Source organism: Rhinatrema bivittatum, chromosome 7, assembly GCF_901001135.1.
Source record: "Rhinatrema bivittatum chromosome 7, aRhiBiv1.1, whole genome shotgun sequence".
Lineage (NCBI taxonomy): Eukaryota > Metazoa > Chordata > Amphibia > Gymnophiona > Rhinatrematidae > Rhinatrema > Rhinatrema bivittatum.
Window position 1 is genome coordinate 105957585 of NC_042621.1, and position 13806 is coordinate 105971390.

General features: G+C 42.9%; 1 protein-coding gene across 2 annotated transcripts in view; it reads left to right on the forward strand.

The window, feature by feature from the left end:
• The window catches only part of WDR59 (WD repeat domain 59), a 283191-nt gene that overhangs the window by 227248 nt on the left and 42137 nt on the right, over positions 1–13806 (forward strand). For both annotated transcript variants that reach the window (XM_029608874.1, XM_029608875.1), the window contains 2 exons: positions 2761–2842; positions 12901–13013. In XM_029608874.1, coding sequence (XP_029464734.1) covers positions 2761–2842; positions 12901–13013 — 195 coding nt within the window. The remainder of the gene's footprint in view (positions 1–2760; positions 2843–12900; positions 13014–13806) is intronic.

The window sequence follows — 13806 nt, forward strand, 5'->3', positions numbered from 1 at the left end:
AAGCCAGGATGGGATGGGGCCTCCACAGGGCCTGAGAGCAGAGCAGAGTCTCATGCAGGCTCATTAACGTTCAGCTGCGATTTCTTCCCTCCCAGAGATCAGGCCTCAGGACTGGCCCCAACTAGAAATAAAAGTCTGCCAGGCCAAGGATATTAATAGGAGTAATATTTCTCCTGGCAAGGGTAGTGAAAGAGAGGGAGGGATTTCTTATCTCTTTGTTTTTTTAATGACATCTTGTGACTGGCTGGGAGGGAAATAGAGAAGGAGGGCTTTTTTTTCTTTTCAGTGATCAACTGTGGCTGGCTGGGAGGCAAAGAGAAGTTTCTTTTTTTTTTTTCTTTCTGAGGATTTTTTTTTTTTTTAAGCCAACAATTTTCTTAAACTGGCTAGTTATCTTCTTAAAATGACACAGACCAGCTGCAGAGCTGATCCATGAGATTAAAGACTTGGGTGATGAAGGGAATATATCCTCCCCCTCCTCCCTCTAATTTTCTAGGAGACCCTGCTCCTATGCCCTCCCCCCATACGCACACTCATCAGTGCTGTAACTGGGCCCCATAATTCAAGGTAGCTAGCCATCCTTGGTATACTAAGGTTCCAGAAATATCGGTCTAGAACATTCATAGGCTCAGTAAAAGCACGCTTTGATGAGTTGTACTGCTCAGCACATTAGGAATACACAGTTCAAGCAAACATCCAATTAACTGAAGGTCCAGAATGCTTTAGAATTTGTGCAGGTTGTCATTGGTTTACCCCAGTGGTTTTCAACCTTTTTCCCATTGTGACACATCTGACAGACCACGCTCACATCTGTGACACACTGCTCATTACAATTTATGGCGGAAATAAAAAATAAAGGTCCAGTATTATTTTTATTGTTAAGAATGACACAAGGGAAAGATACATATTCTGTCTGAACAGAAATTGCATAAATAGTAAACATCCCATACCAAAACAGCACCAATTTCCAGTACTCAAACAGTAACCAGCTTACTTATGAAAAGGCAACACTAAAAATATTACACTAGGCCTTAAGACACCAGTACTCCTCCTATTAGGAAAATGGAACAAGCCAGGCTACTATAGAGCCCTACACAGAAACTACGCACCAGCAGAAAACCTCACCTGAATCACATGTGCTGACCCTCACCTAACAAAGAATAAAGAGACCAAAACGCATAACTAGAAGCATGCAGACAAAAACTGAATTAGAAACCGCAACAAGCCAGAGAGACTGTATGCAGTGCAACAAAGGAAAAAGATAAATATCACCAGTCCTCATAAAACAAATCAAGTCCTCATAAAACAAATCAAGAAATATAAAATCAATAGCAACAAAACCATAGTAACAAAAAGAAAAGATTATTTCAAAACAGCTAATGACTGGAATATCCAATAATTAAAGACTCATATCAAAATTTTCTAGATACCATTACAATATTTCAAAATAGCAGACACAAAGACCCAGTAATGAAAAATAATAAGGATACAAAAAATGCTTTGCTCTGCATACCTGGGAACGTTTGCTATCCAGGTGCCCTGAGATTGTTTTGAATTAGCAGGAGTGGGGATGGTTTGCTTGCAACTTTCTCCTCTCCCTCAGTCACAAACAAGTTCTCTCTCTCACACTGCCTCTCAATCACGCATATATACAATTGCTTTTTTTCTCACTTATAGAGGCTCTTAATCACACATTTACTCACACGCTGTCTGTCTTTTCATACTTACACACAGGCTTTCAATCACACACTTACATACATGCTGTCTCTTTCTCTCACACACACACAGACTCTCATTCACACACTTATATACATGCTCTCTCTTTTTCTCACTTACAGGCTCTCAATCATATACTCACATGCTCTTTCACCTACACCAGCTCTCAATCACACACAGACACACAGGCTCTCTCTCTTACTTATACACACAGACTCTTAATCATAGATACACATGATCTCTCTCACACTTACACATACAGATTCTCAATCATACACACAAAGCATCTCAATCACACGCACATACTGTTTCACACAACAGGTTTCAATCACACACTTACACATAAAGTCTCTCAATCACTCACTCACATACATGCTGTCTCTCTCACATGCACACACACACACAGGATCTCAAACACATGCTTTTTCACTCTCTCCCCCTTTCCCCCCCCCCCCCCCCCCCCCCACCGAACTAGTGACAGCAGCAGCCTCCTCCACTTCCAACCCTCTTGGCCTTGAGAAAGCACTCCCATCCACCGCGGGGACTGACGTTGCTCCTTTTTGGCTCCGTGCCACGCTGCTCTTCTTCAGGCCACACCTCTCTTCTTTGGGCCGATATGCCCGTACTAGCATGGGCTTTTCTTCCCGCGCATGCGGCCGCTGCACACCACTTCCTCTTCCGGGCTGTGGGGGGGGGGCTGTGGGAAGAAGAGACCATGCTGGTGCTGCTGACTCCAGCTCTCTTGCCGCCCAGGCTGTCAGCATTTTAAGCCTGGGCGGAGGGTGAGTTCCTATTTTGCCGCATCAGGGGGAGCAGCTGGGTCAGCGGGGGACCGGGAAGTGTGGCGACGCACCTGCATGTGCTTGGTGACACACTGGTTGTGAACCGCTGATTTGCACAACTACAGTGAGTTTGTTGACTGCTTTCTGTCTTTGTTTGCATCTGATATTGTGTCCAGAAAAATAGATTCATGTGATTTCATCAGATAGTGAGTTCTGGCTCACCACTGAATTTTTTTCTTTCTCTTCTTTGCTTCATTATCAGATTAAATGTGAATGAGATCCAAGAAACATGCCAAAGGAATGCAGCCTCAGCCCTCACTGTGGGACGCAGAGACCTTGTGCAGGTATTGTGCTGTGCCTCACCGTCATACAAGGGCCTACAGCAGTGTCTCCCTGTCCTTTGTACATGGGACTGCAGCAGCATGGCATTGACCCTGGCCCAGGAAGCAGAATATTACCATTCACATACTTTGCTATCTTGTTGCTTGCCTTTGAACTATCAAAGTACCAAAGTTTTCTCTGCAAACATGTTTTAATAAAATTCAGTCTGCCCTTCAGAAGTAGATGGAAGGAAGATCCTGGCTCTAAGGTACACCCTGAAGATTTTTCCCATAGACAAAGAATGCACATGTTATGCTGGCCAATGTGCACTTAGCCCTCCTCTTATTTGTAGATTTATCACAGTCTTCCTTGTAGTAAACAGGCCACCAGCAGTTCCTGCTGTGCTGCTTTTGGTTATTAATGCTGGGTGGATACAGTAAAGACCTTGCTTTGGTACTGGGCTCTCAAATTATCTTAATATCTTTATAACCTCTCATGCCTCCCTTATTTCTAATTTATAAAGGCAGCACTGACTCTCTTTAAATGTGAGTGGGGAATCTGTGCAGATTTGTAGCATTTGTGCCTTCAGAGAACATTTAGTGTCAGCATTTACTGCTTACTACTGATAAACTAGACAAAGGCAGGAAAAACTGAGAGCTGAACTTTGCAAAGCTACAAGCTTGAAGGAGGATATCTGCCATTAATTTTAATGGTTGCAGCACTATTAAAACATGACTTTGTCCGTGGGGGTGTTTGTAGCTGACTTTTTTTTAGCAGTTAAGTGATCAACAGTTAAATTTGCTACCAAAAAAAAAAATACAATAGGTAGAGATGTAATTACAGTTATCTGTTAAAATTATGCTTTTATTTTTGCATTATTGCATAAAAGTTATAGTGCAAGATACATGGAATGTATCATCCTGCTACACCAGTCCAGTTGAGACAAGTGGGTAATGTTCACCTACCAGCAGATGGAGGCAGAGAACACAGTTTTCTGGATAACATCATTTCCAGTACTTAGAGGTGGTGTAGTACAGGGACAACTCAGTGGTCTCTGCCTCCAGCAGATAGTAGGAATTGGTGGTGCAATGGTATCGTTTCTTTAGGCACTGATGGAGTCATAGGGTCAGGACCCTGATATGCTCAGGAGAGCAAGCCTGCTGAGAGGGTTTCCACTCCCACAGAGAACTTGGTAGATCCTTGGAGGTAATCCCATCCCCACCCCAAAAAACCCCCCAAGAACTGAATTTAAATGTCTGCTACAAAATTCTGATGACTGCCTCTCACCTCCTCCACGCTCTCTTCCTACCTCTCACCTCCTCCCCTCTCTCTTCCTACCTCTCACCTCCTCCCCTCTCTCTTCCCACGTCTCACCTCCTCCCCTCTCTTCCTACCTCTCACCTCCTCCCCTCTCTCTTCCCCCCTTCCCTCTGCTCTGGAGCCAACAGTTGGTTTGATATTTTTTTTTACAATCTTCCAGCGTTGAGTTTATCTTAGGCTAGAGGGGGAGGTAAAAAGCTGTTTGGCTCTTCTGCTTCAGGGATAAGTGCATTTGAACGGTGCATTTTCAGATGTTTCAGAGGCTCCATTGCCGTGCGGCCCTGGGGGGAGATGTTGGGCCTGCTCATGGATAACATTGAGCATGGCTGCAGGCACTCGGCTTCTGTTTTGGTGCCACTCTGTACAACTTGCGTCCTGGCAGGAGAAGTTCCTGGTGAGACGTCTAAGACCTTGGAAAGATTGGCCGTGGTTTCTCTTGCTGTGGGGGAGGGATCTTTCCCTGTCTTGCAGTGAGATCACACTTCAGGGGAAGTGACCATTTGGTGGTTTTGGTGGGAGCTGCCACCCTGTTGGATTCCTCCCCTACGAATGCTTCATCTCTGCAGCCACTTTTTGATACCACAGGGGGACTTCAGGGTTTAGGCCTGGAGATATATTTAGAAAGTCTCCTGGTTAGGGGTAGAAGATTTTTCTACTGAGTTCTTCAGATTCCTACACCGGGCCTTTTGTGCAAATCAAAAGCCTGAAAGCAGGCATAAGTTGTCAGAGGGCTTATGTTGCACTTCCAAGTCACAGCCTAGTGACTAGATCCCCAATAAAAGGTCCAGGGAGGGCAGCAGGGTTGCATTTGTCTGTTCCGTAGGTGGTGCAGGAAGATCTAGAAGATCTGCCAGTCTCTGCTAGTTGTGCCTCAGTGGAAGATGACAGAGAAGATGTCACCATAATTTGCTTATTTCATTGGGATAAAATTGCAGCACTTATTGATCAGATGGCTTCTTCACTACACATAGATGGCTCTAAGGTTGAGGAGGCTCCAGTCTAGGACCCAATTAATAAAGATGTTTGCAAGTACACTAAACCTTTTCCTCTTCATTCAGAGGTGGAGGACATGGTGTTGTAGAACAACTTTAGGAGAGTGAAGAATTATAATATGCTGTATCCCCTTCCTCTGGAAGCGGTTTAACATCATTTCTGATGCCTCAGGTGGATACTTTTGTCATGGCCGTTACTAGGCAGACCACTATCCCAGTGGAAGGTATTATTTCTCTAAAAGATCCTCAGGATAGGAAGATTGAGCTGCCATTTAAAAATGGTTTTATTTCAGCAGCTCTTGCCATCCAAATTTTTGTTTGTGGTGGTTTAGTTTGCACTGGTGTCAGCAGCTCCAGAAAAGTGAAGAGACAGCCAGGAAGGAATCGGCTGTCGCATTCTTGGTTGGTGCTCTGTATGATCTGCTCCAGATCCACAACTGAGTGTTGGATTCGTGGTCTAAGTCATAGTTAGGGAAGTTTTCTTTTAAAGGAAAACTTCTTTTTGGCTCAGAGCTGGAACAGTTGGTTAAGAATCTTGGCAATTCGAAGCTGTAAAGCAGAGCTTTCCAAAGTGTGTGTCGCGACACTTTGGTGTGTCGCCTGAGGTGTGCCGGTGTGTCGCGCAAGCCCGGTGCACGTGACACACCGGCAAGTGGGAGCCAATGCGGCCGCCGGTGGAGCTCATCCCACTGGCGGCTGAGCAGCGAAGAATCGTGCACAGCCGGAAGATCGGTAAGGCCGTGGTGACTTCACGTCACCACAGCCCGAAGAAAAAGGGCACGTCTAAACGTGCAGGTGCTCCGCCTCCTTCTTGCCCACGCGGCCCCGGAAGAAAAATGTTGCCGGAGCCGCACGGGCAGGAAGGAGATGAAGCAGCCGCGTGCAGAAGAGGAGCCGCGTTGTTGCAGCGGGCGAGAAGAGGCCCGGTAGCAGGGCCCCCACCGCGGATCGGATCGGCCCGAGAAGATCAGGGCCGCTGCAGAGCCGATCCTGCAGCGACCCGTGAAGAGGAGGCCCAGAGGTAAGAGAGAGGCTGAGGGCCCGTAGAGTGCGTGTATTAGCTGAGTTGAGAGATTGGGTGCCTGTATGAGCTGAGCTGAGTTGAGAGATTGGGTGCCTGTATGAGCTGAATTGAGAGATTGTGTGCGTGTATGAGATGAGTTGAGAGATTGGGTGCCTGTGTGAGTTGAGAGATTGGGTGTGGGAGTGAGGATCTCAATGTTTGCAGAGACAGCATGTGAGAGCCTGTGTGTGTGTGAGAGAGAGACAGCATGTGACAGTGAGAGCCTGTGTGTGTGTGAGAGAGAGACAGCATGTGACAGTGAGAGCCTGTGCATGAGCAAGACAGCATGTGGGAGTGAGAGAGAGCCTGGGTGTGTGAGAGTCAGACAGCATGTGCAAGAGAGAGTCTGTGTATGAATGATTGTATGAGAGAGAGAGCATGTGAGAGTGAGAGCCTGTGTGTGTGTGAGAGAGAGAGAGAAAGCATGTGAGAATGAGAACCTGACTGTATGTTTGAGGGAAGAAGATAGATGGAGAGAAAAGAAATAGAAAAAAAGACAATATGAAATGAATTGGCAAAAAAATAAGAAAGGGGAGGTGGAACAAAAAAGCCTGGGACCAACCAATTAGAAAACTACGATCAGACAGCAAAGGTAAAAAAAAAAGAAATAAATTACTTTTTACTGATTGGCACATGTAATCTTTGTTAATGTCAAGAGTAGCACTTTCTCTATGCGGATCTCACAATGTACGAGATCAACATGGAGGAACTGGAAACCCACAGGGCCTGCACAGAGGAGGCAGCAGAATGGGCTTCAGTGCCAATAGCAGCAATCAGCGCCTCCCCAATAGCCATGCGGCATCAGTGGCAGCAGAGGAATGAGAGAGGCTCCGAGGTTGCTGGCAAAAGAAAGAGAGGGGGTCTGCCTTTAGTGTGTGCATGTGTATGAATGGGTGCCTGCCTGGGGGTGTATGTGTGTGAATGGATGGGTACCTGCCTGGGGGATGGTGAGGGAGTGGTGTGAAAATGAATGGGAGCCTGCCTGGGGGTCAGTTTTAGTGTGTGAGAATGACTGGGAGCTTGCCTGGGTGTGTGTGTTTGTGTGTATGTGAGGGAGCCAGAGAGAGTGTGTATGAGAAAATCCAGGGGAGTAAGAGTTTGTGTGGGGTGTGTGTGGAGGGGGAGAGAGTGTCTTAGAGCCTGAGAGTGTGTCAGTGTCTGTGAGAGCGAGAGGTTATGGTGGGTATAAGAGCATGAATGTGTATGTATGTGACAGTGTATGTGTGAGAGAGAATGGACATGTGAGTCTGTGTGAGAGAGGATAACCTCTGGGAAATTGTAAAAAATGTATATGATTTTAATTAATAGAAATTCTATTTATCAGTAGTTTTAAAATATTCTTTTATTAGTATGGTTTTACTATTATAACTGATGCTTTATGTTTCTTGATTTTGTTTGTTTTATGAGGAATGGTGGTTCTGTTTTTCCATTGTTAATACACAGAGTCTGGCTTCTTGGAGTTTCCATTTCAGTTTTTGTCTAATTTGTGCTCCTTTATTTTGTATTCTGTATTTGGTGAGGGTCTGTCTCTGCTCTGTGTGTGTGACCATGATGAGAGATTCTGCTAGCATAGGGATCTATAGCAATCGGGTTTGTTTTGTTTCCTCAATAGGTGGTGTATTGGTATTCTAGGACCCAGTGTAATATTTACCCATGCTTTTTCACAGGTAGGGTTATTGTTGTTTGAGTCCTTGGTGTTATTACTGTTACGTTATGATGGGATTGCAGTATAGATTTTGAATGTCTTTTTTGCGGGGTTTTGTGTTAGTTCACAATGTGCCTGGCAGTGGAAAGTGTTTGTGCTGCTGTTACTGTGAGGTGACACCAGCATTTGAAAATATCTTTTAGTATGATGAGCTGTAAGGGAAACATCCAAGCTCCATTGTTTGGGGGAATTTCAGTGGATGCACAGTTACAGAACTGGAGGTGCAGGATTTATATTGACATTCTGTCCCTTCCTATAAATTCCAGATTTCACTCTCATAGCCATATAGAATTAGTTGAATGAGGCTATCAAATAATTATATAGTGTGAAACTGGCCAGCTTTTTAAAATTATGCAGAAGACCCTTTGGACTTTTTTATTAACACCAAATATTCAAAAGCTGTGTTCATCCCATCAAGCTCATATATCTCATTAAAGAGGTAAATTGAATAACACAATAACTTCGTTTTATTATTGTTACTCATAAATTATAACAATAACATTAATCTTGGAATATTATATATTTTTAATATAAACGAAAGGTTTTCACAAGATAGGTTGTGTCGTGAAACATTTTATTATGTATATATTTAAGGAAACATACATAAATTGTCGAAATACATTTTGTTCATTTAACCTTTAACCTCCGGTTTGCTTGTAGACTAATTACTGTGTCCCGAAATTATGTTTGTCTAAAAAGTGTGTCACCAACATGAAAAGTTTGGAAAGCTCTGCTGTAAAGACTTCCTGATGATAGAAGTTGCTCTCTTTACCGATCTGGCAGTTTCAAAACTCAAGAGGTCTGGCAAACAATCATCCCATAATTCCTTCAAGACTAAAGGAAAGAACTGAGTCCTTTTAAGGGTCCAGAAAACCAAGGCCTGAAGAGTCCAGCTCTTCAGGATCTGATGGCACCCCATAATGAAGTGCAGCTGGTTCACTTTCTGGTGCTGGCAGTAGGTGTCGTTTATAGTAGTTTTACCAGAATTGGACCCTGATAAACTTGGATGAGTGGGTGTTAAATGTTATCTACATTAGCTATATCCTAGACCTCTTTTTTTGTATTCCTGATGCCTTCTTTGTGTCTCCTTGTGCTTCAGTCTTCAAAAGATTGGTGGTTCAAGATACCTTTTCAAAACTACAACTGCCAGTTCTTCTGTCTGAGCAAGATCAAGGCCTGTATTCGATTTATTTTGTGGTTCTCAAAAAGAGCGGGTTTTACAGACCTATCCTCAACCTAAAAAGAGTGAATTCCAACCTGTGCATCTCTCACTTCACAATGGAAACTCTTCATTCTGTACTATTGGCAGTATGGAAGTGTGAGTTTCTATCATCACTGGACCCATTGGAAACATATTTTCATATCTCCATCAGACTGGGAAACCAAAGGTACCTTTGTTTCTGTATTCTTCAACAATGTTTTCAGTTCAGAGCACTGCCTTTTGGATTAGCCCCCATTCCACAAATGTTTCCCATAGTTATGGTGGTATTGGCTGCCTTTTTGAGGAAAGAAAGTATTATGGTCCATCCCTAACTGGACACTTGGCTAATCAGGGCCAAGTCTTACCAAAAAGATATTCAAGCGACTGACTGGGTGGTCCAAGTCTTAGAAGACTTGGGTTGGGTCATCAATTTTGCAAGGAACAAACTTCATCCAACTCAGTCCTTGGAATATCTGGGAACCCTTTTTGACACAAAGGTAGGTCGAGCATATCTGACAGGAGAGAGAGTGACCAAGATTATGCTTAAGGTGCAGAGGTTCATTGCTCTGAAGCCACCAAGGGCCTGGGATTACCTTCAACTGCTCAGCTGGATGGCAGCCACCTTGGATCTGGTTCCTTGCGCCTGGGCTCACATGAGACATTTTCAGTCTTCTCTCCTGTCTCCTTGGGCACCCAGGATGCAGGATTATGAAACCATTTTCCTCTGCCCACATCTGTGAAGTGCAGTCTTTTTTTTTTTTTTTTTTTTTTTTTAAATGGTCAGACCTTAAAATATGTTGGGGGTGTGAATTTGTTACCTCTCTCTCACGGATACTAATCACAAAAGATATGAGCCTGTCAGGATTGGGGGTGGGGGGGGGGGGTGGGAGTGCACTGTCTGGATTAGGTAGCCCAGGGCCTGTGGACTCCAAAAGAAGCTGCTTGTTCTATCAACAGCCTATAGACCAGTGCAATAAGACTGGTTCTTTGACATTTTCTCCCACTAATCAAGGGAAGGGCAGTCAGTTCTCTCTGACAGTGCCACCATTGGTGACATATGTGACCAGGCAGGAAGGGACCAGAAGTCTAGGAGTGTCAGAAGAGACACATCTTCTGTTCCCTTGGGCAAAAGAGAACTTTCTGCTTTTGACAACGACATATTTCAGACCACGAAAACGTGCAGGCCAACTTCCTGAGCAGGAACCATCCTGACCCAGGTAATTGGATTTCATCTACAATGCATTTCAGTAAATAGTGTACTGTTGGAACCTATCTCACATGGTCCTGATGGCAACTTGCAAGAATGCCAAAGTTCAGCAATTTTTCAATTATTGCATGAAAAGCAGAGTCGAAGAGAGAGATGCCCTGGTTCGGCCTTGACCAAAATGGGATCTACTTTATATAGTCCCACCTTGGTTTCTAATAGGGCAAACTCTGCACAGGTTAGAAAAAGAGAACATTTCTTTGATTCTGGTGACTTCAGACTGGCCAAAGAGACCACAATATGTGGATCTGATAAGGCTCCAGATCATCTATCCTCTGTCTTCCAGATTCTCGTAGGCTGTTGGTGCAAGGTCCAGTCTTTATGCAGAATCCTGCTCCTTTTTATCTTATGGCCAGCCTCTTGAAAGATCATGCTTGAGATAAAAGGTTATTCTTCAGTGATTTCTACGTTATTGAAGGTCCATAAGACTTCCATTTTCCTGGCTTATATTTGAGTTTGGCTCCTGTTTGAAGCATCTTGCAGAGCTCAGTCGCTCTTTCCTTGGTTTTCGGATATCCTTTGTATTTTATCTTTTCTCCAGTTAGGCTTGAATTCTTTGAAGGTTTAGGTAATGGCTTTCTCTTTTTTCAGTGCCAGAATTCAAGGGTTTTCTGTAGCTTCCCATCCAGATGTGTTGAGGTAAAAACATTGTGGCCTCCTTTTAGGTCAACAGTCCCTCAGTGGGATCTCCATCTGTTCTCTTATGATCCTTTAAAACATGCTTTGCTTAAGGATATTTCCTTGAAGGTGATTTTCTTAATGGTAATCTGTTCAGTCCGATGTATTTTGAAACTTCAGGCTCTTTCCTGAAGTGATGTGTTTTTGAATTTTACAGTTGATTTGCTGTCCCTTTGTACTGTGCCTTCATGTTGTCCCAAGGTAGTGTCAGCATTCCACCTCAATCAGTCTCTTTCTTTGCTAGCTTTCTCTAAAGAGTAGTGTCAAATTAACAGTAATTCTTTGAGATTTTTGGATATTCATCAAGTGCTCATTCGGCATTTGGAGGTTACTAATCCTTTTTGTAAAATAGGCTGTTTGTCCTGTTTGGAAGTCCACTTAAGGGTGAGGCAGCCTCCAAAACATCTCTGGCTAGGTGGATCAAGGAAATATCTTTGGTATATATGCTCAAAGGCCGTTAAGCGCCCAAGATTATTTGTGTTCATTCTACTAGAGCGCAGTCTTCTTTCTGGATGGAGCAGTTTCTATAGCGCTGGTGGATAGCTGTAAGGCAGCTACTTGGTTGTCCTTGCATTCCTTTGCTAAGCATTACAGATTGGATGTGTTTGCAAAGAGCGCAACTTTTAGAGCTGGTGCTCTCAAAGTGGCCTACACTTCCTTCCTCCTGGTCTAAATGGACTTTGGTATTTCCCACTTGTCTCGACTGGACTGGTGTAGCAGAATGAAATGGAAGGAGAAATTTTTACTTGTTAATTTTCTTTCCATGAATCCTGTTACACCAGTCCGGAATGCTTCAGGGAAATTGGTCCGTATAAAAAGAGAGGAAGTCTGGGTGTCCAGCATTTGTACTATACAAGTGTGTCATAGCAGAGTTAATTCTCCTGTTTTGCCTTCATTTATCTTTGTCCCTTAAAGGCACAGACAGGCAGTGACTGGTAAGAGATTCTCTTTTCCAATATCATATGTTTTAAAGTTTGAAGTTTTTTCTCCAATTGGCTATTTAGTGCTTTGTTTAGTGTTTTGTTATATAAATACTAAGTTGTTTCTGTGCTGCACCACCTCTAAGTAGTGGCAGTGATATCACGAAGGAAACTGTGTCCTGTACCTCCTGCTGATAGGGGGATATAACCCACTGGACTGGTGTAGCAGGATTCATAGAAAATTAACAGGTATACATTTCTCCATATATATATATATATATATATATATATATATATATATATATATATATATATATATATATATATATATATATATATACAGAGAGAGAGAGATATGGATGAACTTATTGCATGTTTTAAGATTATTGTTATACAGGATACACCTAGATCAGACCATAGTACTGATAACAGACTTGTTATGGCAGGGTATAAACTTTAAACTATTTTGTGACATAATCTTAGGGACCTTAGAAAATTGTGGAACACAGATTATCCGAAGGGGAGGACAGATTTTTCAAAACTATTTATGCAGGTAAAATGGATTGGCTAAAAAATAGCCACCTCTCACTCGGCTAAAATGGTATATGGGCTTCCGTTGCACTTGTGCTTTATGCTGGGCTACATGGAGTTGTGTTTAGGTTGAGGGAGGAAGTTAGTATACACATAATATTTCTCACAAATGTGCATGCTATTCTACCCCTCTCAGCTGCTCATATCAAAGATTAGCTGTGAGGCACAGGGTAGCTTTTAAATCTCCTACTTTACACTGATTTTCAAAGCAAAACCGGCTGAAGTTCTCTTTGAAAATTAGCAAAAATGCCTGTGCACTTTATAACTATGCAGGCTATTTTGAAATTGTACCCCCATAATGTATCTTGTGCATAATTTAAAACTCATCCTCCTCCTTCACTATCCAGGTGTGGTCGCTGGCTGCAGTAGCCACAGACATCTGTCTTAGTCCAAAATGGGACCCAGATTTGGAGACTCCCTGGGCTCAACATCCATTCGGGCGACAGCTGCTGGAATCACTGTAGGTTTGCAGAACTGGGTGGAAGGAGCAATGTACTTGGAGTCATATACAGTTGTGATCATGAGTTTACATACTCCTGGCAGAGTTTGTAAGATGTGTAGTATTTTAAGAAGACATGAGTGATCAGACAAAACATGTCTGTTATTTTTAATGTTTCAAATTTGTGCTATTCTGTGATGTATAATTGTTTCTATGGTTTGTTTAATGATAAACTAAGGAAATAATAAAATTGTCCAGTTCAAAAGTTTGCATATCCTTGAATGTTTGGGCTGATAATACACACTCAAGTTGACATACATTGGTTGATATGGCAATGAAGGGTAGGTATCCATACCTATGCCTTGTTTGATTGTAATTGGTGTCTGTTTATAAATAGTCAATGAGTTTCTTAGCGCTTGAGAAAACTTTGTGCATTTCATTCAGGACTGCACTGACTTTGGTTACTGAAGCATGAGGAAGGCAAAAGAACTGTCAAAGAATCTACGAGCAAAAATAGTTCAACTTTATAAATCAGGAAAAAGATATCCAAAGATTTGAAAATGCCAGTTAGTACTGTTCAAACTCTGATCAAGACATGGAAAATTATGAATTCTGTTAATTCCAAGCCACGGTCAGGTAGACCAAGAAAGATTTCAGACTTTACTACCAGCCAAGAAAATTTGTTGGGATGCAAAGAAAAACCCACAAGCAACTTCTACTGAAATACAGGCTTCTCCTAAACAAAGTGGTGTGGGTGTTTCAGCATGCAAAATAAGGAGATACTTGAACAAATATGGACTGCATGGTAGAGTTG